The 27,085-nt window shown below is 47.3% G+C and overlaps 6 protein-coding genes across 6 annotated transcripts; 4 read left to right on the top strand and 2 right to left on the bottom strand.

The window, feature by feature from the left end:
* Window positions 1–2,138: 2,138 nt before the first annotated feature.
* On the top strand, window positions 2,139–4,084 carry GGS23DRAFT_588002 (glycerophosphoryl diester phosphodiesterase family protein). The gene has a single exon (XM_051517524.1). The coding sequence runs from the start codon at window positions 2,542–2,544 to the stop codon at window positions 3,814–3,816; it is 1,275 nt and encodes a 424-aa protein (XP_051367726.1). The 5' UTR covers window positions 2,139–2,541; the 3' UTR covers window positions 3,817–4,084.
* GGS23DRAFT_588000 (glycoside hydrolase family 18 protein) lies at window positions 4,085–5,808 on the bottom strand. The gene is made up of 4 exons (XM_051517523.1): window positions 5,443–5,808; window positions 5,080–5,362; window positions 4,971–4,998; window positions 4,085–4,910 (listed from the first exon to the last, which is right to left on the bottom strand). The coding sequence occupies exons 1-4, from the start codon at window positions 5,545–5,547 to the stop codon at window positions 4,160–4,162; spliced, it is 1,167 nt and encodes a 388-aa protein (XP_051367725.1). The 5' UTR covers window positions 5,548–5,808; the 3' UTR covers window positions 4,085–4,159.
* A 67-nt stretch (window positions 5,809–5,875) lies between these two features.
* On the top strand, window positions 5,876–8,126 carry GGS23DRAFT_616793 (WD40-repeat-containing domain protein). The gene is made up of 2 exons (XM_051520807.1): window positions 5,876–6,497; window positions 6,620–8,126. Exons 1-2 carry the CDS (start codon window positions 6,239–6,241, stop codon window positions 7,708–7,710), a joined length of 1,350 nt encoding a protein of 449 aa, XP_051367724.1. The 5' UTR covers window positions 5,876–6,238; the 3' UTR covers window positions 7,711–8,126.
* Window positions 7,976–9,717, bottom strand: GGS23DRAFT_349117 (xylose isomerase-like protein). The gene has a single exon (XM_051513119.1). It carries the CDS (start codon window positions 9,294–9,296, stop codon window positions 8,241–8,243), a length of 1,056 nt encoding a protein of 351 aa, XP_051367723.1. The 5' UTR covers window positions 9,297–9,717; the 3' UTR covers window positions 7,976–8,240.
* A 2,058-nt stretch (window positions 9,718–11,775) lies between these two features.
* Window positions 11,776–15,335, top strand: GGS23DRAFT_587974 (Xanthine/uracil permease). Its single transcript, XM_051517521.1, has 7 exons — window positions 11,776–12,349; window positions 12,417–12,864; window positions 12,995–13,259; window positions 13,332–13,482; window positions 13,561–14,026; window positions 14,097–14,296; window positions 14,371–15,335. The coding sequence occupies exons 2-7, from the start codon at window positions 12,452–12,454 to the stop codon at window positions 14,646–14,648; spliced, it is 1,773 nt and encodes a 590-aa protein (XP_051367722.1). The 5' UTR covers window positions 11,776–12,349; window positions 12,417–12,451; the 3' UTR covers window positions 14,649–15,335.
* A 7,857-nt stretch (window positions 15,336–23,192) lies between these two features.
* Window positions 23,193–25,435, top strand: GGS23DRAFT_587967 (mitochondria protoheme IX farnesyltransferase). Its single transcript, XM_051517519.1, has 2 exons — window positions 23,193–25,218; window positions 25,312–25,435. The coding sequence occupies exon 1, from the start codon at window positions 23,476–23,478 to the stop codon at window positions 24,982–24,984; it is 1,509 nt and encodes a 502-aa protein (XP_051367721.1). The 5' UTR covers window positions 23,193–23,475; the 3' UTR covers window positions 24,985–25,218; window positions 25,312–25,435.
* The last annotated feature ends 1,650 nt before the right edge of the window (window positions 25,436–27,085 follow it).

Genomic DNA, 27,085 nt, shown 5'->3' with positions numbered 1-27,085 from the left:
GGTAAAGGTAAGATAGCTATTATTTATATCCTGATATTTTTTCTCTAGTATAGGTATATTATTATTTATTATACTATCCTAATCGATAGGGTCCGGGTATTATACGAGCTTCTTTAATCGGCTAACGCCTAATTAAAGTACGATACGTATTCCCTAGACTAATAGTTTAACTATTATAAATAAATCGATAATAATTCCTCTTATTAAGGTTTAGAACTCCTAACGTATAACCTTCGTTAAGGTAATACGTATAAGGAATAAATCCCGAGTAGAGGATCGCGTTAAATACGATATCGGTTATAACTATAAGCCGGTTTCGATCTAACGGAAGCTATTTAATAATATTAGCGGTATTACCGCTAGGCGCCGTCTTACGCCTATATTAGTACTTCTCGCCATGTTAGTTATTAATTAGTAATATAAGACTAGCTTATATATAGGTATACTTATTAGCTCGACTTTAGTTCCGTTTCCTTAATCCTCTATATCTATGTAGTCTTATTAATATTCATTCATAGTTCTCCTTAAAACTATCGGTTACTTGTAGTTATTAGTTTATTAATCTTATTTATATTATTAATATAAATATCTATATTATATCGTATATTATATCGTCGAGTCGCTACGCCTAGGTATCCTAAAATACCTTTAGGATAATAAGTTATCAGTATTTATATATTTAATTTATATCGATTAATAGGTTTAGAGGAAAAAAGAAGCTATTATAAGGTCGGTTAGGGTATAATTATTATTAGCCTTCATCCGCCTTTAGTATTAGTAAGGAACTAGCGGGTCATATAGGTTATTATAATTTATATTAAGGCGTTCGTACGTCTTCTATATAGCAGGTAGATAATTATAAGGGGGCTACCTTAATCGCTATAAGCTTTATTTACTCGTACGAGATATACTATATTATTAGCGGTTCGGGAAAGCGGTTAGTATCGAGGGCTAAGTATTATTCCTAACGGCGGTTAATATTACGACGAAAGTTTCTCGGATTTTACGGGTATCTCTATATAATAGATAAATAACCATACAAAGGTTATCCTAATCAGTATAAACGCGGTCCGGTCGTCGTATTATATCGTAGTATCGATAGCGTAAAGGCGTTATCGATATTTAAAGGCTAAGCGTTATCCTAGTAGTAGTAATATCATTACAAAAGTTCCCGGGCTTATACGTTAACGACGAATCTAATGGTAAAAACGAATCTTTAATTTAGGTAAAAATAGTAAAGATAGTAATCTAGCTAGGTAATAAACTAGATAATAAGCATAGTATGTCTCGTACTTACGGGAGCTATGGTTACTCTATATAGGCATAAGGCCTATCGTAACGTATTACGTAATGCATCAAGAGAGTATATCTTACCGTACCACTATAATATTTTTATAGTTATTATTATATACTTTAATCGATATTAATTCGTAGCTTTTTTATACGAGAAGCTGTTTCTAGGCAGAGATTACGAATTAAAAGCTTTATTCGTTTATAAGTATCGTTTATTAATTTACTATAGGTAATTACATTACTTATAAAGCCTTTTAAGTTGCTATTAGATTCGGCGCTCGGCTTTTTAGATAGGGAGAACTTTAGGACTAGCGGTAAAGATATCGTAAGATATCGGAAACGACTCGTAGAATCGTTAAAAGACTAAAAATAACTTTAATTATAATTAATCGATTAATAGCTATATTACTAGCATTTTACCTATAGTAAATAACTATTTATACATTTTAGTAGTTTCTTTCGTAGCCTCGCTACCTTAATTATAAGGTACGTAAAACGAGTTAAAAGGTAAGCCTCATTACTTAACTAAATGTATAAAAACTAAACTATTAAAAGGGCTTAAATATAGCATTTTACGAATAGTTAGCTATTGCGTGTTTTTCTTCAATTCCACTAGTTACAAGGCTCCTTTCTTGATGCCTGATTGCTCAGGTGCCACAGTAGCTCTCCTTTACAAATAAAGCCCCCGGTAGGTTATTAGCGATAATGGCCTATAAAGGCAGGTATACGGGTACCATAGCGTACCACGTGGATTAATGCTCAGCTCGGTATGGTTACGTTTTGCCTGTCAGAAGATCCTCCCCGCATTCCCGGTTCCTCATAGAGTGGAACATCATTCCCTGTCTGGATTACTACGGACGGCCTAGTTACTACCCGTAATAGGTCGAAGCCCAGCCTCACGGGTGTGCAAGCATCACTAGCTCAGCATTTTATGTAGGTACGCATCGCGGGTAGGATCCGATGCCGGCTGGAAGCTAGCATTATCACCTTCAGCCAGGGCAGGTCCCTGATGCGTTACGATCTGCATCATGCCCCTTCATTATCCGTTCTCATTGGACAATCCCTTTCTCGAAAGGATCGATGGCCTTCAGAATTTCATTGATTGCCAACCTCCCGGCCACCTGAAATCTAATAAAAAGTCCGCCTGTCCGACCCCCAGGTCGTGTCGGGTCCCCTCCCTCGTCTCAATGTCGTTCGTGGTCTGCTATCGCTTGACACGTGGGTGACTTCCAGCCCCAGCCCGTTACCATGCGTATCAAGACATCCTCCCTCCTGGTCGCCGTCTCGGTCGCGTCCGAAGTGTCCGCGTTGCCAAACAGCGCGCCGTGGTGGAAGCCGAGGCCGTGGAAGCCCCCGCACCAGCATCCCTTCCGCAATGCGGACCTTGGCCCGCGTCCGCAGTTTTTGGTGAACGACATGGATGATGGCTGGCTCAAGGACCGGCTATCTGCCTGCTCCGAGATGGAAGCCTGGCCGTCCAAGTTCAGCATCGGTCATCGCGGCGGGGCCTGCCTGCAGTTCCCCGAGGAGACGCGGGAATCCGTCGAGGCCGGTACGCGCATGGGCGCTGGGATTCAGGAGTGCGATGTGGCCTTCACGAGCGACCGCGAGCTCGTCTGTCGCCACGACCAGTGCGACTTGCACACGACCACCAATATCGTCGCTACCGATCTAGGCGCTAAGTGCACGACGCCCTTCACCCCTGCGCGGGACGGTACGCCGGCAACCGCCAGGTGCTGCACGAGCGATATCACGCTGGCCGAGTTCAAGTCCCTGTGCGGGAAGATGGACGGGTCCAACGCCTCGGCCACCACACCCGAGGACTTCTTGCGCGGCACGCCGTCATGGCGGACCGACCTCTACTCGACATGCGGCACGGTCCTCTCGCACAAGGAATTCATCAAGCTCGTCGACTCACACGGCCGGGATTTCACTACCGAACTCAAGGAGCCGCGCGTGCCGATGCCATTCGATGGCGACTACACGCAGGAGAGGTACGCGCAGCAGGTTATCGATGAATATCGGGCCGCCGGTATCGACCCGTCGCGCGTCTGGCTGCAAAGCTTCGTATTTGCAGATGTCGCCTACTGGTTACGCGCTGACCCGGCCTTCGGCGAACAGGCCGTACTCCTAGACGAGAGCGGCGACACCCCCGAGACCTTCCCCGACGCGGTCGCCAACTTAACCTTCTACAAACAGGCCGGCGTTAAGGTCATCGCCCCCCCGCTGCCATATCTCGTCATCCTCGGGGCAAACAATGAATACGTCCCTTCGATCTATGCGACGACGGCACGGAAGCTGGGTTTCAAGATACTAACGTGGTCGCTTGAACGCTCGGGGCCCTTAGCGCAGGCTGCCGCCAACAATGACTACTACTACTCGACTATCGCTAATGGCACACACACGGATGGTGACATGTATAGGCTCGTCGACGTTCTGGCGCGCCAGGTTGGAGTCCTTGGGATCTTCTCGGATTGGTCTGCGACTGTTACCTATTACGCGAACTGCTTTGGCCTTTTCTAGAAGACGAACTGCACACGGATATGAGGACTTTAGGTTGAAGAAGGTACACCATTCTCAGAGCCTACACAACACATATACCGCCCCTCCCGCTGCGTATATAACGCCCTGGACACTACTATTCACGCAGAGAGCTCTATATGTCCGTAGCAAGTTAAGAGGCTATCTCAAGCGAATGGCTCCCTACCTTGAAGCAACCCCTACGTATGTCGTAATAGGTGCATCATATCTCAGGCGTGTGTGGTATACGCTCCAGAGGACAGCATGGAGTATGATATAACAATTACTTGATTTCTTGCGTGACCATCCTGTCATAGGTAAATGCCGTTTAAAGTAACCCGAGGAATTATAATTCCTCTTTGCCTACTAGAGCCTCCACCCCAGCATTTAGAGACTTGAGGTGTGACCACCTCGGTGCGTCTTCGCCCAATCCCCACGCGAAGACGCCGCCTAGCTTCTCCCTTTCGATAATAAGAGGAAACTTCTTCGTGATAGCGTCAGGTGTGTCGAATGTCCACCAAATCGCTTCGATTTCGTCCCAATACCAGTAACCACCACCAACTTGATCGTATTGCCCCTCCGTTAGAGCTTTCTCAAATGACCTCCTGACGTCTCGGGGGACAGCATCATGCCAGGAAAAAGAGCCCGCCTTGCCCAGGTCAGCCCCTGTTCGTGGATCCTCCATAGGACCCGTGGGGCACCCGATCGGGTCCGGCAGGCAAGTCGCGTTCCCGGTACGGAAATATCGGACGTAGAAGGCAAAGCCGAGGTTGATTTTGTCACGGGCAGCACCGTTAGCTATGTATGTACGCACAGCCGTCAGGCTAGACTGGACTCCGGTGTGGTGCCCAGTCACATTGTCGCGCCGATTCATTAGGTCATAGGTCATTACGTTCAGGAAGTCGAGAGATTCGGATATCCTGGGTACGGTCTCGGCGGTAAAGGCGAGCATGTCTTTCGGAAGACCAGGCACGGCTGCCGATATGATTATATCAGGGCCCAGAGCTTTGCGGATCTCAGCGAGCAGCTCCGGATATGCGGCTACTTGCCAGGCTTTGTCCTCATTGGGGATCGTTTTGTAATCCTCGCCGTTACCCCTTATATTTCCGAGTCTGTCAACAGTGCTATCCGTCGGCCACCAGGCGCATCGTACTTACCCTGGATACTCCCAATCTATGTCGACACCTGCCAGGTACAAAGCAGGGTTAGCCGTGAGGACCGTTCGACAAGACTAGGGGCTATGCTGGTAGGGATCTGTGAACAAACCGTCGGCTCCCGTATCGTGGACCATAGAGGCAACACTGCGAGCAAACTTTGCCCGGCTGTCTTCGGTACGTGCGGCAGCCTCGAAGCCGGCCGTGTCTCCCCAGCCCCCGATAGCAACCATAATCTTGGTCCCGGCTCGGAACTTCGAGCGAGCTTCAGAGACGCTCATAAACAGCGGCCATGAGGACTCGCCGGTATCTTGGTGGAAGAGGTCAGGGCTCATGAAAGCCAAGGCTACGTGAGTAATTGACGAGCTGAGAGACGGATCAGGCGTTACGGGATGCTGCCTCCCACTCCGCCGTTAGCCGGAGAGAACATTATCACGGACCATGAGCTATTTCAGCGGGGGTGGGAACTACGAGCCTGGCCGGTGAGATACATGATACTCCGCGGGCGGGTCGCCGCCGAGGCGTCCACCATGGCAAAGAGCCATATGGCGAGCAAATTCAGCAGGAGGGCGGGAACCATGGCAACTGAGACTTATCGGGCCGTTGTCGACGAGTACGGTACGGTGTTATGTGCAGACATAGATTTTTCGCAGTTTTCGAACCGAAAGAGCGGCAGGTGAGTATATCGTGGAAGCGAAGTCCGAAGTCGTTATGGCTTTTTACTTCGCACATCGGTCGGTAGAATCGTTAAAATGCAGGAAAGGGAACGACGTTGTTTAGTTACTTAGGTGCTCGACGATGTTCCGGATAGTAAGGAGGCAGGTATAGGGGGATGTATCTAACCCTGGTACCTGCATAATATCGTTTACGTATATGCATACCTATCGACAGGTAAGGTACCTTGGAAGTAGAGTATGAGGTACCTAAGGTAAGTGTATACCTACCTGGAGGTCGGCACCTCTGAAATCCAACTTTACAGGGTCTATCCGGTGACTGACGCGCACCACGATAAATTCGCACACCGGCCTACCTAGGTAGGTAGAGGTATGTCTCAACAACCTCCTTTTCGCTCTTTTTGTACAGTCCATTCTGTATCCCTTCTTCATTCCTCCGTACCTTGCTCAATTGGTTCAATTGGTTCCCGTTTACATCTGCAGAGGGGAAGGCCAACCCGACCTGCCGAAAGCAAGACAAACCTGATGAACCAAAACAAAACAAAACAAAACAACCACATCAATCTCCGTCGCGGCGCATAATCGGCGCCTGTCACCATGTTCGAGAATCTCTGTACGCTGCCGCTAAGCGCCGAGCTCTTCGCTCAGGCACTTCACCCAATTGAACCTCTTCTAGGCGTCGGCCTCTCTACCGGCCATGTTCAATGCTTCCGCCTGCCTGCCGCTGACCGCTCAATCGAAGACGACACCGACCTCAGCGTGCTATCCAGTGGTAGAGGGGCCATTGAAACCATATGGCGAACCCGGAGGCACAAGGGCAGCTGCCGTACCCTGGCCTTTAGCAGCGACGGCTCCGGTCAGTTGGTCTCGACAACAAAGATCCCTCTAAACCCAACCCCCGCCTCCCTCGCATCTCAGGTCTTCGGCACTATTACCGTGCGGTCAGAACAGGAACTAACATGCCTTGCGTCCCGACAGCACTCTACTCAGCCGGCACCGACTCCCTGCTGAAGCACTTCTCCCCGACGACCGGCCAGGTCGCTTCCAAGATCGCGATCCCGTCGACTAAGTCGATCGCTGACTCGCCGACTCTCCTCCACGTCCTGTCGCCGCAGACGTTGCTTCTAGCTTGCGATTCGGGCGCGCTACACATCCTTGACCTGCGGGACGGCGCCCTGGCGGCCTCCAAACCACAGCAAACTCATTTTCCCCACGACGACTTCGTCTCGAGCCTCACCGCGCTACCTCCCTCCCTCGAAAGCACGAGCGGCTACAGCAAACAATGGATATCCACCGGCGGCACGACATTGGCCATCACAGATATTCGAAGAGGGGTCCTCGTACGTAGCGATGACCAGGAAGACGAGCTCCTTTGCACAGCCTTCATCCCGGGTATGGGACCCAAGAAGAACCGGGACAACGGGATCGTCGCGGTAGGCACCGGAACCGGGGTGCTGACGCTGTGGGACAAGGGAGCGTGGGACGACCAACAAGACCGTGTTATTGTTGATCCCGGGAAGGGAGGTGGTGAGAGCCTCGATTGCATCGTGCAGATTCCTGACAGCGTGGCTAGGGGGAAAAAGGTGGTCGTCGGCGTGGGAGACGGCAGCTTGCGCATTGTCGACTTAAGGAAGAGAGAGGTCGAGACCCTGTTGCGTCACGACGACATCGAGGCAGTAGTCGGTCTTGGGTTTGACTGCGAAGGCCGGATGATAAGCGGTGGGGGGCAAACAATCAAAATCTGGCAGGAATCGCCTTTGCTAAGTCATGGTGACACCAAGTCCAGAGAGGATAGCGATGTAGGCGGATTAAGCCGATCGGATGAGGATGATGATGACGACGAAGAAGAAGACGACGACGACGACGACGACGACGACGACGACGATGATGATGATGAGAAGACTAATAGTGGCAAAGCCAAGCATCGAGGCAGGAATTTGCACGACAACTCGGACAGCAGCGACGAGGGGCCTAGAAGTCGCAGGAAGAGGAGGAGAAAGGGGAAAGCCAACGCGAGGCTTGGACCACACGGAGCTCACGGGGTATTGCGAATCCAGGGCCTGGATTAGTCGAGATAACCCCTAGCCTTGGCTTCTGCGATACTGGCGACAGTCAGCGTTTCGTTATCCTCTTGTACTAGATGACCAGCTGCCTAACCACCCGACGCCGAAACACGGCTCTGTCTTCCCCAGCCGAGCAGCCGGGAGGTGCGTGAATTGGCCTTGTGGAGGTAGCCTGGGTCCGGACACGTGAGGATACTGTCTCTCTTATAACGAAGACAGTCCCACAGGTACGTTCACATATCCGCCTACATGCGTAATAAGGCACATTTTTCTCTCTCCCACCTGTTACGTAGCCGCACAGTACCATGTGCTACCTCTAGTTAGCCTCCAGGCAAGATTCAATGATGTATACGCAGCACTACAGCCATAACAGCGATCGCAGTTTGCGGTAACCCGGGCGCATCCGTAGCCTTGAACTTCGACCCACGCGGAGCTACCCCGCCACTCAGTGCGGGGTAGCGGTTTCGGGTATCCTCCGTGTCTCTTTTCTATCAAGAAAGGATAAAGTTGACGCCGAGATACATGTGTCTCTCACGTTAAAGCGACGCAGAAACTCTCTCTGGAGCCGGGACCGCCTCTCTCAGGTTCATGTCCCTGCTAAGTTTTGCCCAGGCAGCAGCTCCCCGGCTGGCCAGCTCTTGGGGCACTACCTCGTCCGTGTCAGACATCCTCCGGTTGAAGAGCTCCATGCTAACCCAACCTTCGAATCCGAGGCCCTGAAATATGGCCTTGGCTATTTCGGCGACGGGCAGATACGCGCCACGGTCCTCTTCGCCGTAGAAGAGCCGACAGTTCCGGGACCAGCTCATCCGCGCCGGCTGGCTGGCGTCCCAGAATTTGTGGCCCGGGACCAACGGCTCAACGAGGCGCTCAGCGTCGACTACCTGCACGTAGAAAACCTTGTCGAGGTCGATAGTTGCTACGAGCCGAGCCATGGACTCTCGTACTGCCTGGTCGCAGTCGGCGGTGCGGCCAGTCGGCGAGGTGGGGTCCGCGTAAATACGACCGGCAATGTTGAACGTGTCGAGACAGAGGCCAAAGTTCGGCCGGTCGACGGCCTGGACCACGTCCCAGCTCTGCTCCCATAGGTCGCAGCGAGTACCCCAACACAGAGCTTCGTAGACGAACCGGATCGGTGGCTGCTGTTGGAGGCCCATGTCGGCGACTTTCCTCAGATCAGCGATGGCAAGTCTGACATCGTCCGATAGTTCGCAAGACGGCAGGAAGTTGGATGGAATTTGCACGGTATCGGTGCCGAGGGCACGTGCGAGCCGAAACCACACCGAAAGCTGACCGAGGCGCTCCAGGTGCACCTGGCGGTCCAGCAGTCCCTCGAAGTGCGCGAACGGCTGGAGGCACACAATCGCAAGCCCCCTGTCCAAGCAGAGCCTACGGATGGTTTGAGCTGCCTCGAGCTGGTTGTCAGTCGTGGCCCCTCCAGGAAGCTGCTGCGCAATATCGAAAAGGTCCTCGTGAAATAGCTCGATGCCCCTGTACCCATACCGTGCCGCCATGTCGAGCTTACGCGGGAGCGAATGGCCGGCACAGCAACGCCCCAACGACATCGACGTTATTGCCAGCCTGCAGGACATGATGGTATAGTACGTTCGGGTCGAGAGCCGGGAAAATTCGCGTGAAGGAGTCAATGATGGTGCCGCTCACAAGTTTCCGATGACAGGACCTCCCCAGACGTTTGGGGGCGAGACCTGTATTTAAACTGGTCAGGGCCACAAGGGTTTTACAGACGAACAAATATGACGAGCCCGAGCTACGATTTACGTAGATGGCTTGGGCCCAGCGTCGACAAAGGTAGCAGGCGGAATGGAACAAACGCACGCAGCATTCACGAACGGCCCGGTCTCTCGAGGTCCCGCCGACCGGCAGCCGCGATCAGCAAAGGGCGGCCCCCTGCGTCATCGACTCCCTGCTTCCTGCTGAGATGGCTGGATTTCCTCGTATCTTTTTCCGACGCGGAAAGAACGCCCTAGGAGCGGCTTCCTCGCGGGGTGGTAGCAGAGGAGAGCAGCAGAGGCAAGGGCGGGGAGGGGAGGCGGGGGAAGGTCTATATCGGTAGGCAGCTGCCTGGAGACTGCCCGACCCAGAAGATGCTTCTCTGCTAGGGCACTCCGGTGCGACCATTACGTCGTAGAGACCGAAAGCACGGGCTCTGTCTGACGAGAAGCTGACCTCAGATCTCGCACGCCATCGATGTCACAAGCAACACCTCCTCCTGCAACCCATCGCGGTCGAAGCCATGGCACTTCCCGCCTACGCGCCTCGGATTGGGCAGTAGTGCCATCTGACTTATACGCACGCGATACGACGGTGTCGTCTTCGCAGGCAGCGAGGCGCGCCCTCGCCAAGCTAAGCAAATCATGTCGAAACTGGACAAACACAGCTCGACGATGCCCGGGTGGTTGCAGGTGAGAAACGTCAAAAGAGATCGGGTCCCACAGGCCGTACAAACGGCTGCCAGGGGGGCAGCAAGGGAGCGGGAACTTCTGCGTCTCCGACAGATACCGGTCTCATATCGAAGTTTGCACGGGAGGCCGACGGTTTGATTCTGTACAACGGCCGACAATTGAATCGACGGGTGACTATGCGCCGGAACCCCTGCGACGCAGCCAGTATTCGATAGAGAGCGAGGCCGCGTAGCCGGGTGTCGAGGCGTGCAAATGCACCCATCCCCTTACCTTGCGCCTAGATCGCCGGGCCATGGTCGCAGTGCACTATTCGCAGGCGGCCGCCTTGCTTACGTCCACGTAGCTGAATAACTGCCCGTACCTCTACGAGGTAGGCAGGCAAGCCGTTCGTGTACTACCGGACGACGCCCCTCGCAGCGTGCTCGAAGAGATACCTACTTGCCGAAGCCAACCTGCACTACATAAGTACCGAGGTTTCCGTTTTCAGACATTCCCACCCGTCCTCACGCCGATGTGACATACGCCTGGGCAGCCCCGGCGATGACGACGACAAGGGTTCTAGACTACTGGCATCGAGGAGTTCCCCGTCCAGCCTCGGGAGATGTCCGTATTCACGCCGCGAGGCGGCGGACCTCGACCGGCCCGGGGGTATGACGCTACCAGGCTACGTTCACGTGCGATGGATGCTTCGGTGTCTTAGATCTCGGTGATCTCAGACAGACGCCGCATAGATGTGACTGACCAACAGACAAGAGGTATGATGCATTTCAGGTGCCACGTGCATAACAGGTAGTCAGGATAATGGGGCATAAGCACCGACCGACAGGTACCTGACTCCTCACGACCGAGCGTACAAATCGGGGCAAGGGTGTGAGGGACCTCGGCATGTACCTTAGGTCTTACGTACATGCCTAGGCAGGTAGATAAATAGATAGGTAGGTACCTCCGGCATCAATCCTGAAATAATTAGTGGATTGATGTTTACCCGCCACATTTTTTCCTTCGCTCCGTCTTATCTATAACCAGTCAGCATTTATCACCATGTTTTATAATAGGTATCTACCTACCCGCCTTGCCTGCTAACGTCTTATGGTTAGGGAGGGCTCTATCCCTTCCTCCTCAGTCGCCGAAGGAAAAGGCCGTCTCTCCAGACAACAACAACCCGTTAATTCGTCCGGGATCCTTACTACTAGAAAGGAGACCTTCCGCCGCCCGTGTTGTCAACCGTTGATGAGCAACACACAAACAGGGTGGGCACATGAATTTTAAATCTACACATAAACGCCTTAGCGACGGCGCGATGGCGGCGCGTGGCGAGCTTCATTCAGATAAACCACCCAAGCGAGCTTTAGCACCGCACTTATCCGCGAACCTACCATACTAAAAGAGCGTTGGCGGCTTACTGACTAGTATCTCTGACAAACTACCTCAGTAACTCGAGGAGGCCGTGTGATAAGTAACGTGGGTGGGTGTACATGGGGAGGCCCCCCCAGTTGCTAATCTCCAGTTGCTAATCGCAGGCCCAGACTCCGACGGTTCTGGCTTGAATTGCATTCAAGATCGTTGGATGATGTGGCGTCGAATGCGGCAAGTAGTGTATGAAGGTATGTAGATAACCTCGCGTGTTATCTGCAAGTCTCAGTTCGGACCCGCCATACCATCCCGCCTTAGGCGCCACTTTAGGGGGGGGGGGGGGCTATCTGGGAACGGAGTCGTTGTCAGGAGGGTGTGCACGAGTCCGGGGGTCGGTGAAAGCAGGACAAGACGGAGAGGGCGACGAAAAAATTTCCGCACATACTTACTCACGGATATCCCATGTTGTTGACGGCTCGCAACCCTGTCCCTCGATTGACAGGCCATCTACCTGGCCTTGGGCGGACAAAGCTTCTCAGCTTGCCTTCTTCCTTTAGTAATAACTTGTACGTGCGGCCTTCGTTATCGCAGCTGGTCGAATCGGTCGGCCGCCGATAGGAGGTAGGTAGGCAGGCAGCTCGACATGTCCTGTAGACGATTACGAGGGTAACGATAACAAACCTCTTAAATCCCCCGACAAGGCTGCACGGCGCGGTCCTCGCTTGCCTGCAGCTCGATATGTATATGTATATCACTGAGTTGTCTCACTGAGTGTTCATCGTATCCCGCCTACCATCCAATATACTTTACCACCATCACGCTTTCTGCTCAGCCTAGGGGCTACACAGGTCCATTGCCTACCTGCCGAGGTCCTTACCTACGTTCTCACCTACCCAACATACCTCCTCTCTAACGGTTTCTCTTCCATATACAAAGACAGACATCTCCTCCCTTGGGTATTTAACGTCATCATGGACGAGGACCAAGGTCCGTCCCAGATCGCGCCCCATCCGGCCCCGAAGCGGACGGCTGGCGACCGCGTTGCTGGTATGCGAAGGACCTTTTTCACAAGACAGGGCCTTCTCGGCGACTATGACTACGCCTTCCTCCTTCGGCCGAATCTGCCATTTATGAAGAAATCTCAGCGGGCCTCGCCTTTTTTCGGCCTGAATGACCGGATGCCGGTAGTCTTGGCGCTCCTCCTCGGTCTCCAGCATGCTCTGGCTATGTTGGCCGGTGTCATCACCCCTCCCATCCTCATGTCTGGACAAGCCGGCGTTAACCTGCCCCCCGACATGCAGCAATACCTCGTTTCCACTGCCCTGATCGTGTCCGGCATACTCTCCACCATCCAGATCACCAGGTTCCACATTTACAAGACACCGTCAGTCCCGCGTTTTCCTAATCGTTGTCTCCTCCCCCGCGTCGGTCTCGTTCCGAGCCGCCGACGTGCGCGCGCGTCAGCGAGTGGCCAATGCATGGTCTTAGGTTTGAATCTCACCCGTGTTATCCAGCTACTACGTCGGCACGGGCCTGATCTCCGTTGTCGGTATCTCGTTCTCTATTATTCCCGTCGCGCAGGGGGCATTTTCGCAAATGTATGCCAACGGATTTTGCCCGACGGATGACAATGGCACGAAGCTACCATGTCCAGACGCCTACGGGGCCCTCATCGGAACCGCCGCAGTTTGCGCTCTCCTCGAAGTTCTCATCTCCTTCATGCCCCCGAGGGTTATGCTTAGGATATTTCCTCCCATCGTTACCGGGCCGACGGTGATGGTACGAAGCAAACCCCTGTCGAACCACGTCGGAATACACAACTAATTTCCCTTTCTTTCCTTCGTCTCCCAGTTGATCGGTTTCCACCTAGTCGAGACGGGATTCAAGAATTGGGCCGGCGGGAGCGGCCCTTGCTCGGACGCGACACATACCGCTTTCTTCGACCTCTGCCCGAACGTCGGGGCTCCCCATGCCTTGCCATGGGGCTCCCCCGAGTATCTCGGTACGTTGACAAGCGACACAGCGCTTCATCTAGGATCCAGAATCCGAAAATCCCGGTGCTAACACACGCGAGCGGTAGGCCTCGGCTTTTCCGTGTTCCTCACCATCATCCTGTGTGAACGGTTCGGATCTCCGATCATGAAGTCTACCAGCGTCATTATGGGCCTCCTGGTGGGTTGCATTATCGCCGCAGCCACTGGCTACTTTGACCGTTCGGGAATCGACGCCGCACCAGTCGCCTCATTCGTCTGGGTCCGCACGTTCAAGTTGACCGTGTACGGGCCTCTGGTGCTACCGGTACTGGCGGTATTCATAATCTGCGCGTGCGAGGCTGTCGGAGATATCACCGCCACCTGCGATGTATCGCGCCTCGAAGTGGAGGGCAGGAACTACGAGTCCCGCATCCAAGGGGGTGTATTAGCTGATGGTCTAAACGGAATCCTCGCCGCTCTAATGACTATCACGCCCATGTCAACCTTCGCGCAGAACAACGGGGTGATCGCACTAACACGCTGTGCCAACCGCACGGCTGGATACTGCTGCTGGTAAGCTTCGGCGGCGAAAGCCCTCGGCGCCTCGAAGATGCTGTGCATAGCTGACAAGCCTCTGGGCTAGCATTTTCTTGATTATCATGGGTGTCTTCGCGAAATTCGCTGCGGCTCTGGTGGCTATTCCATCGGCCGTACTCGGCGGGATGACAACGTTCCTCTTTTGTGCCGTGTCCGTGTCGGGTATTGCAATCATCACAAAAGGAGTCCCGTTTAATCGTCGAAACAGATTCATCTTGACCGCCGGGTTATCTATCGGCTTTGGGGGTTAGTTATTGACTCCCCAGCTCTTCCCTTCTCCCTGGTCCGCAATGACCTCTTGGCTCACAGGTGTGGAATAGCAACCTTGGTTCCGAACTACTTCTCCAACGTCTTCAGCTACAGCGGCGACAACAGGAATCTTCAGGGATTCCTCGATGCTATCGTCCTAATTATGGAAACCGGCTTCACGGTCACTGCCTTCATCTGCATGGTTCTCAACCTTACGTTGGAAGAGGAGATGGAAGAGACAGATGAAAAGCTAGTTGCCGTCGAGGAATCCAGCGCAACTAAGAAGTCACCCAACACACAGAGCGTCAACAGCGACGGGATCATTCCCGCCCACGAAAAGGAGGTGTAGCACCGAGCGAGCCGATAACGGCTTCAATAGCGAGTTGTCAATCGCGACTTGAAATACCAACCGTTGCATTTATTACCCCAGGATATAAAAACCTAAAGGCGATATACAAGTCGGCGAACCCGCTGCCTGCTCCCCCGTCGCCGAGGCTATGTCGGCGGGGATGTTAAGTAGAGCGATCGATTTACCTAGGCCACGTATTTAAAAGACCAACAGAGCGCCTGCGACCTCGTCGTCGTAGACATTCCGTATACCTAGGTAGAACGCACCCAATCAGTAGGTAGGTCAGGTAGGTAACTTAAGATAGCAACTCTCCCTAAAGGCTGCGGTGTGTACATTTTGTTGATGGCACCACCCATACTCGGTTCCTACCGGTTAGGCTAGGTTTCTTCCCCCTCTAAATTTGTAGAGCGGACAAGCTCATTAGGCCCCTAGCCTTGGGTATCAGGTACCGCATGTGATATCACGTTAGGTACCTCCTAACCTAACTTAGTACATCAGGTACCTAACATGTACTATAACAGGACGGGTGCGGTTTATCGGTACCCCCACCCCCCTATATAGGTGGTAGCAGCTAGATGGGGTGTAAATCGTGCTTGATTTCTAAAACTTCCTATCTAGGGCATCCCTATTAGGTAATACCTTTTAAGTCTCGAGGGTTGCTTATATAATATATATTACATAATAAAGGGGGCTTCCTACTTAGTTAGTGGGGGGGGGTAAAGGTAACCGCCCCCGGTTATATCTTTAAAGCCTCTAAAAGATTATAGTAATAAATAATAGAAATAGGTTTTAGTAATAGCTTATCTCCTCGCCCTTCTTAGCCTCCTCTAGTACGGTAACTAAAGATCCCTTAGTAACCTTAAATAACCCTTCCGTGGTTTAAATAGCTTTAACTAATTCGTATGATAGTAATAGGGTCCCGATAGCTTATTATTTAATAATAATAATTAAAATGCCGATCTTCTAATTAGGATCCCTACGATAAAAGGTCCTATCTATTTCTCTCGTAATTTAGGTAGTTTTCCGTCTTAGTAAAGTATAACGAGATCTCCTTTTTCGATAGTCCTTCTTACTTCCTTAAGACCTTCCTCTCTCTTCTTCCTGGTCCGTTTAAATAGCTTCCAAACGTTTTCCCTATAGTATTATATCCGGGCTATATGGCTTACGATTAGATCGGCGTATATTTATTCGCTAGGGAGCTTAAAAGAACCGCTAACCAGGGTAGATCTTAATTTAGTTAAATAGGATGGAGGATACTTAGCTTCGAAGGTACTAATAGGTAGGTTTCTATATAGTATTTCGAATGGTAAATATCCCAGGGATTTAACGTAACGCGCGTTAATTTTTGTTATTATTTCGGGTACGGAGCTAGCCTAATCTAGTAGCTCTTAGGTCTTAGGTAGGAGGTTTACCGTCTTCTTTAAGACTTACTAGAGGATCTTATTAAATACCTTAATTAACCTAATTAATCGGTAGGAACCTAAAGGGGCGTTAACTATTAGTATTCCCTTAGATATAAGATGTTATAATATCCTTTATAAGGTAAAGGCGGACCCCGGATCTAGGTAGAAGGCTAGGGGCCTCGTCCCTAAGTTAAAGAGCTATATATTAAAACCTATAAGCGCGTTATCTATTAAAGTACCTAGGGTAGGTAGTGCCTATCCGTATCTATTAAATTAGCATACGATTATTAGGATATAGCGGTATCCTGAATTTAATGGTAGAAAGGAACTAATAAAGTTAGACGAAAGGATCTATAACGAGGCGTAAATTATTATAGGAAAAGGAGGGCCTAGCGGTTTAGTCGGTTTATGATATACGTAAGGTAGATAGCTATCTATATAGGCGGATACGTCGCCGGCTATCTTAGGCTAGAAGATTAAACGGGAAAAGCGTTTTAAGGTAATCGACTTAAAGAAGTAACCGGTTTCGTCGTAAGCTTTAATAAAGGCGTTTAAAACTTCGTCCGGTAGTAGATACTTATTCCATATCTTACGATAGTAATGCTATAACTACGTTTTATAGATCCTATATTCCTTAGCTTTATTAAGTAGGAACCGTACCTTAAGTCGGCTATATATATTTTTGGTTCTTCCGGTAGCTAAGAGGTTAATTACTTCTCCGTATTATTTAGAATTTAGCTATCTATCTTATTCGGAGGACGATTCTTTTACGAAGAGCTTTAAGGCTTTAGTAGCGAGCTTTAATAAGGTTAGTAATGGCTAAAAGTTAATATCCGGGGAGGTAAAGTTTCGAAATATAATAGCTTATTAATCGGGCATCTAGGGTTCGTCGGTAGGTAGGGGTAAGTAGTCGTCGATATTAATTTCGGTTATTTATAGTTTACGGATATACCCGGGTTTTATTATTTGTAATTTAAGGACGTACTCGGGTCTTATTATTCGTAGTTTAGGGACGTATTCGGGTCTTAGATGTAGTTTAAGGACGTATTTAGGTCCTTTTATAACCGTAGGTAACGACGATAACGAAACTAAAGCTATAATTACGTTTGCGTTTACCTTAATAGAGGGGGGTAAAAGATCCCGCCCTCGGGATCCTAATAATAGATCTAGATTAGGTAATTAAGCTAATAATTATTTATATTTACCTACGCTATCCTTTTAAATCCATAGCCCGTTGTTTTAATCGCCTAAGGCCTTTAGGTATTTTACGTTTTCGTAGTCGTCGCCTAGAAATATAGTACGTAAGAGTACGTCCGTAGCCTTATTCCGTATTCCTAGGATATATTTAATCTATATATAGAGTAATTTAAGTTCGGAGGCCTAGCGAGCGTAGATGCCTTTAACGGTAGATAAGGATAAGAATTAGGTTAGGGGTTTATAATTAGTAAAAAGGGTAGATCGGTTTCTTGCCCGAAATATATAGCTATACCGACGATAGAATTTAACCATTATATAAAGCTTTCTTTTATAGGTGCTATAGTTACGTTAAGGTTTCGAAAATATAAAGTTATCGTATAAGATAGGAATATCGATCCCGTTTTACCGTTAGAGGATAACGTAACCTATTATAAATTACGAAGTATTAGTATATAGGGATATTAGTAGATTAAAAGCGTAACCATAGGTATTAACGGCGGTTAATGCTAGTAATTTAATTAGTTTAAAAGATAGGGACTTTATCGTATTCCATTTCTACTCGGCGTCTTTATTAAGTAGGCGTATTAAAGGGCGATAGATCTTTAAATAATTCTTTATCCATTTACGACAAGGGCCTATAGCTCCTAGAAAAGACCTTACCTTCGACTGGTTAGTTAGGACGGGCTAATTACGAAAACGGGTAGCTCGATCTTCCCTTATGCGTAAGCGGCCGCCTATATAATAGATAACTCCTATGGCTAGTATTTTAATAAACCCTATATAAATCTTTACGAAGGATAAACGTAGTTTAGCCTATCGTATTCTAGGTAGAAGGTAGTATATTAGCTATTGCTATTATTCTTCTACATTAATATAAGTACCGAAGATATCGTTTATATAAAATACGCCTTTAGGAATCTTATCTAGAGAAGAGGAGGATAAAAGAGACGGTTCGGCTTATGGTTTAAGGATAGCGTTAAGGACTACGTATATTAGTTCCGTTATCGAGAAAGCGGCTATCTATATCCCTTATAATATCCTAGTAGGTTGAAGTTATGGAAAGCTAGGGATAGCGAATGTAAAGATATGCCTATCTTTAGGGTATATTTTAACGTATTAGTATCCGTATTTTAGGTTTAGTTTATAATAAGATCTAATGCCTAGGTATAAGAAATGGTTATATACGTCCGCTAATAAGGTTACGTTCGTTCCTAATACTTTCTCTTTAACCTAACTATAGTTAAAGGTTAGGCGTAGCTCGGCCTAGGGATTAAGGTCTAGTAAATCTTTATCCTTAGGTATTAATACGGGTTACGCTACCTAGTCTAAAAGGTAACCGTTAATAACCTTAGTTAATTTAAACTATCCTACTTTAATCCCTTCCTAAATTAAACGATCTAACCAGTATTTCTAGGGTAGGGTCTAGCTCTTTCGTCTGGATCTATTCCAGGGAAGTATGCTAGGCCGTAACCTAACTCTATATTAGTAAAGGTCGGTCGCTAGTATGTCTAGTACTAAGGTAGCTATAAGTTTACGGTAAGTATATAATCCATAGGTAATTTTTAACCTTAGATCGTAGGAAATAAGAGGACCTAGTTTTACTCCTGCTTTATTAAGCTAATAAAGAGCTTCCTACTCGGGTAGTTCGTAACTAGTAACTAATAGGAGCTGTTTAACTCGCCTAATAGTTAGGAATAGGTATGCTAACTCTAGTAGTACGGAACTAATATTAGATGCTAAATTATCTTTAATTACGGCGCTTCTAATTAGGTAATAAATTATTAAATTATCTCTAAATGCGGTTAATTTGATTAACTAACGTAAACCTAATGCTAAATTATCTCCAAACGTAACGGCTCTAATTAGTCGGGTACTCGTAGGTAATCTAGCTCTAGTTACTTAGGACGTAGATAGGTAGAATTCGTTAATTACTAAAGGGAATAAGTCTCTTAGTAATAATATAGATGCGAAATAAGCCATTTAACGAAAGGCTAGGCGTTTCTCCGACGTTACTATAATTCGTAGAACATGGAAGTTTAACTAGTTAACGCTAGGAAAGAAGGATCGATAAGGTAAGTTTAAAAGCTCTTAAGGGATATCTAATATATAAGCTTTAAAGGAGGTAAGGGTCCTATTTACTCGTAATTTAAGGATATACTCGGGTCTATCTATAGGTTACTAAAAGCTAACATCCGGGGAGGTAAGGTCGTTAATTAATTATAGTTTATGGATATACTCGGGTCTTATTATTCGTAGTTTAAGGACATACTCGGGTTTAAGCTAATGATTTAATTTCCCGTCTCGTTATTATCTAAATCGCTTTTATCGGAGGAATTATTATTACTATTATTATTATCGTCGTTTATTATTAGCGACTTATAAGTAATAAGTACCCGTAAATGCTCCACGGGGTTAACGATAGGTCCGGCGGCCTTAAGGGCTATCTTATAAGTAGTAGAAGGTTATAAGAGGAGGCTCTAAAGAGATACTACCTCTTTACCGGCTGCTTTATCGCCGATAGTAAGGGAGCTAGCTTTAATATCGAACTTAGCCATAACATCCTATAGCTAGGGGATATTAAGTAATAAAAGGGTATCGTTATTCGTAGACTCGGGTCGTATAATAACCCATACCGATCTTTAGATGCCTTATATTCCGACGTTAAATAAAACGAATTCCGTTACTTCTAAGCGACGACTATTTAAGGTTAATAAGAATAAACGCCTAATACCTAAGTAATATAAGAGTTTCCGTTTAATACGGAGCTAATTTATTAATTTATTAGATATAAGGTTAATGTCGCTTCCTTAGTCGGTTTAAGTGGTATTTTCGGGCAAAGTATAAGATATAAGTAATTCTCCGTCTTATTTAAAACGAAAAACGGCGTTTATATAAAAGGATCTAACCGGTTTTAATAGGAAGGGTTCGGTTAAAACCGGGGCGGCTTTCGAAGCTAGGGTAGCGCCGTTTATATCCATTTAAACGTTATTTAGGTAAGTATTATAAGGAACGATTTCTAACGCCTAGGGCGTAGCGACTCGGAACTTAAGTAGGTATTTAGGTATATTACTTATCTTAATAAGTTTATCCTCCTTTTTTACCGCTAGTTTTGGTTTAGCGAAACGTATTATCTTCCCTTTCTTCGGAGGTAGAGGATTAGGTAGAATGTAAGGACGAGGCTAGAACGAAGGTCTAAGGGCTACGATCTTACGTACGGCTCTAGCTTTTACTTTTACGTTCTTACGGGTAGAGAAATGCCTGAACTACCGGGTATATTCGGGAGATACTTAAAATAAGTTTATTAAGTTTAACTTAACTTTAATTTAGCGAGCTAGTATATTAAAGTTAAAGGAAGGATTCCCTTTTTTTCCGTAGATGGTTTAAAGGTCCTTACGAGACCTCTTCTTCTTCTTAATTTTACCGTCGTCTTTTCCTACGATAGTACCGTTATACCGGCGTTTGCCTAAGAAGGAGGCGAGCTCTAGTACTTCGGTAGTTAGGTTATCCTAAATATCGACGCTAGCCGCTTTTAATTCTGCTATGCTTATCGGCTTAACTATAAGAAGTAATAACTAGGTATTTAGAAAAGTAATACCTAGTAAAATAATATTAAGGGTAGCTAAGGTAGACGTCGACTATAATTCGTTAGTTACGGCTTACTTATATTTAGCCGCATCCTAATTTAATGCCTCCTATTCCTAAGATTACTCGTAGAAGAATTAGGCGGATTTTACGTCGAGATTCCTACCTATTTTAGTTACTTACTTTAGGGTTAGATAAATTAACGATTTAAGGACTAATTATTCCTAGTAGGCTAGCTACTACCCCCGGGGAGCCTCGTAAGGCTATACGTAATTAAGGCTTCCGTACTTAAAGTATATTTTTTTTCCTCGTTATAAGACCTTCGAACCGTTAACGATCGGATATTTTAACGTTCTTTTATTAGGGATTATTCGGGATATTATATTTCTAAAGCCGTTACCGGATCCTTAATTAATACCGTTACTATACGATTACTATTCTTATAAATATTACTAAGGTTATTATTATTAACTATTAAAGGCCTAAGGTAAAGCGGCTAGCTAGGCTTTAGAAACTTATTAAGACTATTATATTAGGCCTTGATTCGGATATAAATAAGAAGGATATGGTAGATAAGCCGTAGGAACTAGGTAAGGTATGGTTTATTATATTCGTATGTATGGAGGCGGAACTATTAAAGAAGGCTAGAGTAGCGTCGTAGTAGTAGCGACCTTAGGGGTTAATACCTAGTTAGGGTATTCGTTAGCGATAGCTTACTTAACTAGTAAGCCTATCTTTTCTATAATAAAACGTTCGATTAGGTTCTCTCGTTTCTTTAGTTATTACTCCTTAAGCTATTCTTTCTTTAGGTTTACGACTTTTTAATAACCTTATATTATACTATATGCCTCCTAAAGGGCTCTAAATACGTAAGCGGCCTTTTCTAGGGCTTCTTTTTTTAGGTCGGAGTCTTTTAAACCGTTTATAAAGCGAGTAATTACCGACTTAAGTATATAGGTTTCGAGGACAATTAGGTTATCGGTATCGTTTAGGCGTAGGACTTAGAGGAAATCTCTCGAACCCGTACGCCTTAATAGCTCCTATGCCTTAGTATAATAAGAAGCGAGGGATTCTTCCGAGCCTTATAAGATATCGACGACCTCGTTTCGTAGGTCCGATTAATTAGCTATTTTAAACGGGAATTTCTCCCTTAAGAGCTATTAAACCATAAGTAAATCGTTTTAAGTAGTTATTCCTTATCCCGCGAGGTCTAGAGCTCGCCGGATATAAGAATTACGATTTAGAAAGGCCGCTATCTTTCCTTTATATAAAGTATCTATGGCTTAAAGCTTATTAGAAGCTAGTGGAACTAAGTAGCTAGCTAATTTAAAGGCCTACGTAAGTAATATAAGCCATTTAAACGCGGCCTCGCTACCGTTAAAACGATCGTATATCGTTAAATTAGGTAAGGCTTACGGAGGGATCGGAGGTTCTTAAGGGTCGGTTATTACGGATAATAACGAAGCTACGGAGAATAACGAAGAAGGAGACGAACTCGATATACGAAGAAGTAGTAGTACGTTTTCCTTTAAAGGAAACGAAGATAACGAAGTAGATAGCGATAAAGGAGGCTATTCGGGCTATAATAAATCTACTATTAGATTTAATTATGCTTAATTCGAAGGTCTTAATACCTTTATTTCCGACGTTAACTAAGACTAAGGGGATATCCTACGGGGAACCTTACTTAGGTTCTTAAGGTCCTATAAAAGGTCGTTTAGTTCGGGACTTCCGGAATTTAGTAAAAACCTAGTTACCCTCGTTAGGTAGGGGTACCTTATGACAAGGAAAGAATCGGCTAAAGCTTTAAGGAGCTTTAGGTTTCGGTTATGGATAGTAGCGATATATAGCTCGTCGGGTATAGGAAAAGGGGAACTACCTTCTCCTTCCTTCGGTATGTTACGCCGGTAAATAGTATCGGTAACGAAGGAATTAATATATCCTAAGATAAGGCCCGAAAACGAACTAGGAATGCCTCTTTTTAATAGAAAACGACGAACTAAAGTATTGCTTTTTAGTAGATAATAACGAAATAAGGGGTACTCTTATACGAGTAAAATAAACTCTTTAAGACCTTCTATACGAAGAGGCTAAAACGGAATAAAAATAACGAGAAAATAACTAAACGTACCCGTAATTTAGATACCTCTTTAGTACTTAGGTTCGATTATTAGTTAGATAGGGTATAAATCGTACTTGATTTTTAAAACTTCCTATCTAGGGCATCCCTATTAGGTAATACCTTTTAAGTCTCGAGGGTTGCTTATATAATGTGTATTACATAATAAAGGGGGCTTCCTACTTAGCTGTAGCTACCTAACGTACCTTAGGTACGTTGGTGGGTACCTAACCCACATTACAATCTCTTGAGGCTGGAAGTACCTAGAGGGGTAACGGAAAAAACAATGGACCGAGTTCTTCATTTCCATCAGGTGTGTAAACTACCTACCTAGCTAGAGTACTCAGCAAGACGAACCCCACGAATCCGCTTCCCTCCCGGCTCCCCTCCCGGCTCCCCCCTCGTCGTCTCGGTCTCGGTTCGCATCAGACAGACGACAGATACAGGCCCGTACAGCGTCCACCTCTCGCCAATGCGTGCCGAAATCCCCCGAACGACGAAATTGACGACATGACCTACAGCCAGCATGCGCCTACGGCCTGCCGGAAATCTACTCCGTCGTTGTGCGCTCGTTAACGTCTGCTGGCGGGGCAGTCAACAGCTGGGCTACGCGAAGTTTCCCACCAAGAGGACTCTTGCTCAGACATTTGGACCCGTAATCTCGAAGCCACGATCCCAGCTGAAGGCGGGCTATTTCTTGTCGAATGGTCTCCTGCCTCGGGCCCAAGATGGCGCCGCCTCTAAATCCCGCGCGAGCCCGACCGCTCCAACCGCTGTTGCTGGTACGGCCTCCTCCTCCTCCCTTAATGCGCACGGAACCGGAGATATAGCCCACGATCTCCCCCACCGGCGGCGACAGGCAGCGAGGCGTAATCGCCCGCTCACTTCCGGGGCGGCCACGATGCCCACCGAAAGCTTGATGCCTCCGGATGCGTCATCTGTCCTTACCACGGCGTCCACCAAGCACCCCGCCAGCTCTCTTCGTCGCCAGCTTTCTCTCCTCCTTTCTCTCTCTAAGCCTCGCCTTACCGTCCTCGTCGTCCTCACGGCGATGGCACCCTACGCGCTCTACCCGGTACCTGCTTTTCTCTCGCCGTCGATCGGCCTAGATACGCCCTCCCTATCCCCACTAACCTTGGCCTTTCTCACGACCGGAACCACACTCTGCTCCGCCAGCGCGAATGCTCTCAATATGCTCTATGAACTAGCTTGGGATGCCAAGATGACACGCACGCGGAACCGGCCTCTCGTCCGCGGGCTTTTGTCTAAACGCAAGGCCCTCGTCTTTGCCATTTCTACGGCGCTCGCCGGTATCGCCGGCCTCTACTTTGGCGTTAACCCTACAGTTGCCTTCCTGGGTGGTGCTAATATTGCTATCTACGCGGGAGTCTACACCCCGATGAAGCGGATCTCGTGGCTCAACACTTGGGCCGGTGCGATCATCGGGGGCATCCCACCGCTGATGGGCTGGGCAGCGGCTGCCGGCGAGTCTGCCACAGGGGACGGGTCGTTCCGTGAGCTGCTCATGACCTCGGATGCCATCGGAGGCTGGCTACTCGCCGCTTTCCTGTTTGCGTGGCAGTTCCCTCACTTCATGGCCCTGTCCTGGCCGATAAGGGAGGAATACAAGGCGGCCGGCCACCAGATGCTATGCTGGATCAACCCCGCTCGCAACGCGCGCGTCGCCTTGAGATACAGCTTGCTGTTCCTCCCGCTCTCGGTCGCGCTCTGCGCCATAGGAGTAACGGAATGGAGTTTCGCCGTGACGAGCTTGCCTCTGAACTTCTGGCTCGCGCGCGAAGCCGTACGGTTTTGGCGGTACGAGGGTTTCAAGGGGAGCGCACGCGGTCTCTTCTGGGCTAGCGTTTGGCATCTTCCGGCCATTATGGTGTTGGCCCTCGTGCAAAAGAAAGGCATGTGGGGACGCGTTTGGAGAAGTATAGTTGGCGAGCCGGATCTCGAGGACGAGGATGACCAAGACTGGATCGTAGACGATGTTGGAGAACCCTCTCCAACTCCGGCTGCTGCCGGTTAGGGTCTGAAGAGCTCCTGCCAAGTATCATATCCCAACCAGCTGGTGGTCTGGCTGGGCTTCTGCGTACCTACCTAGGCACGCAGGGCTTCTGCGAGTAGGGGACAGCTGTTAATATGTAATATACTACTTTGCAAATATCGAAAGGGAAGAATGGCAGAAGAAAGCTCACTTCCCAACACCCCCAACAACCGCAACATAAGTCGAGGAGAGTTTAGGGACCGGAGTAGGTGAAGGGTACGTACGAATGGAACAATAGGTGCGAGCCAGCAGGTCCCTGTCATAACCAAGAGTAGTTATACCTCACTAATCATTATCCCTCGACTTTAGTCGGATGAATAGAATTCGTACTCGGCCTAGAAATATGTACGGAGTGCCTTCGTTCAGAACTTGGTGTTGTGGGAAAATGCAATCATTAATAACGTTGACAGAAGTGGATCACATTGCCCATATCACGGTCCCTTAGTTTAAATAAGCTAGACCCCCCCTCTACGGACCACCCCTTCGCGGACTACCTAAAAAACCCTTACTATTACTACTACTACGTAAGTAATTAAAGCTATTTAAATTATTAAAATTAATTAAAACCTTTTGATTACGGCGTTATTACCTTAATATAATCCTCCGCTTACGATCCCTCGTTTTTAGCCGGTTCTTATGCCGTTTCTTATTCGTTAAGTACCTTCTCGTCGCTTGCCTCGTCCTTATATACGATCCTTCCTTTTAACGACTTTTTTACTCGCCGTATATTAGCCATACGTACGAAGCGCTTACCTAGCGCCGGGAGGACCTTCCGACGGATCTTAGGAGTACTTCTTTCGTTTTTTATTACCGTATACTTAACCTATATTTCCAGAGCCGCTATTTTACCTTAGTTACTATCCTAGCTATTACTAGCCTTCCGAATTAATAGCTTTAAAGCCGGGATTTCGGACCTAACCGTAATAAATATCTCTTTCCGAAAAGTATTCCGTAATTCCTAACCGTTAGAAGGCGTTTTAATATACTTTAGAACTAATAATATCGTAAAATTAGGTATTTTAAGTCGCGTAACCGACTCCGATAGTTCCGACTATATCCGAAGGATACCCTTATCTTTTAAAACTACGAATTTCGACGAGAAAGGCTTCTTACGATCCCGTGAAATAATTCTAAAGGTCTTTTAAACGCTTTTAATATTTCGCGAAGTTATCGATTAAATCTTAGTTAATCGGTATACCTTTAAAATATCCGTTTTTAATAGGTATAAGCTAAGAGTTACGTTTTAGCTTTCCTTAATAAGGTTTTTTAGCTTTCTTTTTAATAACCTAAATACTTTTACGTCTAAGACCTAAACGACGTAACTATAATAAGGCTAATAAAAGACGAGCTATATCTTATTCTAAAGATAGCGTTAAAGGAAGTCGTCGTTAATATGCGATTCGTAGCCGTCGTAAATTAAAACTACTTATATATTACCGAAACGGGCCCGAATATAAGGAATAAAAACATTTTAAAGCTAATATAACGTAATAACGTTACTAATTTATCCTTTAAGTAATACCCGAAACCGTTAATTCTCCTATAATTCGCGAGTATCGTTAGGAAATTACTACGCTTAAACGTCGATACCCTTAAAAAGTATTACGAGAGGAAGAGGCCTTCCGCCGTAACCTATATACTTAAGAGTAATAATTTATTAGCCTTTTTCGACGCCTTTCTTAAGTACCCTTTAGGTATTAATATCGGTAATTACTTAATAATTTCCGGTAACGCCTTTAGCGATATTTATTTTATTAACGTTAAAGAAGCGTTCGTTAGGGATAGCTACTAACTAAGGAACCTTTAACCTATTGAAAAAAATGTTAATATTTACCGCCGTAGCGCCTTTAATCCTCTTATAATCGACGACCGTAGCCTTAAACGACTTAACCTCCGGGTTTCGAACTAGAAAACGGTAATGCTAATACTTTCCTAGCTTTCGAGAACCGCCGTCGGCGTTTAATAAGTACTAGGCTATAAACTTAAACTACGTAAACGCCGGCGCGAAGCTTAACTTAGCCTACCCGATAGCCTAACGAATTAATTCGGCTTCTTAAATAGGTAATAAAGCCTAACGATCCTT

Source organism: Durotheca rogersii (assembly GCF_024521655.1).
Source record: "Durotheca rogersii strain YMJ 92031201 chromosome Unknown GGS23scaffold_39, whole genome shotgun sequence".
Classification (NCBI taxonomy): domain Eukaryota; kingdom Fungi; phylum Ascomycota; class Sordariomycetes; order Xylariales; family Xylariaceae; genus Durotheca; species Durotheca rogersii.
The sequence above is the reverse complement of the archived record's forward strand: the minus strand, read 5'-3'. Positions and strand labels throughout refer to the sequence as shown.

Excerpts from the sequence above, each read along its gene's own strand:
- GGS23DRAFT_587967 (XM_051517519.1), top strand. The coding sequence starts at position 23,476 with ATGCGCCTACGGCCTGCCGGAAATCTACTCCGTCGTTGTGCGCTCGTT.
- GGS23DRAFT_616793 (XM_051520807.1), top strand. The coding sequence starts at position 6,239 with ATGTTCGAGAATCTCTGTACGCTGCCGCTAAGCGCCGAGCTCTTCGCT. Across the intron at positions 6,498-6,619 it reads CTTTAGCAGCGACGGCTCCG|CACTCTACTCAGCCGGCACC; the intron begins GTCAGTTGGTCT and ends GCGTCCCGACAG.
- GGS23DRAFT_587974 (XM_051517521.1), top strand. The coding sequence starts at position 12,452 with ATGGACGAGGACCAAGGTCCGTCCCAGATCGCGCCCCATCCGGCCCCG. Across the intron at positions 12,865-12,994 it reads TTCCACATTTACAAGACACC|CTACTACGTCGGCACGGGCC; the intron begins GTCAGTCCCGCG and ends CGTGTTATCCAG. Across the intron at positions 13,483-13,560 it reads GGGCTCCCCCGAGTATCTCG|GCCTCGGCTTTTCCGTGTTC; the intron begins GTACGTTGACAA and ends CGCGAGCGGTAG.
- GGS23DRAFT_588000 (XM_051517523.1), bottom strand. The coding sequence starts at position 5,547 with ATGGTTCCCGCCCTCCTGCTGAATTTGCTCGCCATATGGCTCTTTGCC. Across the intron at positions 5,363-5,442 it reads TCATGTATCTCACCGGCCAG|CATCCCGTAACGCCTGATCC; the intron begins GCTCGTAGTTCC and ends AGTGGGAGGCAG. Across the intron at positions 4,911-4,970 it reads ATAGATTGGGAGTATCCAGG|GGGTAACGGCGAGGATTACA; the intron begins GTAAGTACGATG and ends CGGAAATATAAG.
- GGS23DRAFT_349117 (XM_051513119.1), bottom strand. The coding sequence starts at position 9,296 with ATGTCCTGCAGGCTGGCAATAACGTCGATGTCGTTGGGGCGTTGCTGT.
- GGS23DRAFT_588002 (XM_051517524.1), top strand. The coding sequence starts at position 2,542 with ATGCGTATCAAGACATCCTCCCTCCTGGTCGCCGTCTCGGTCGCGTCC.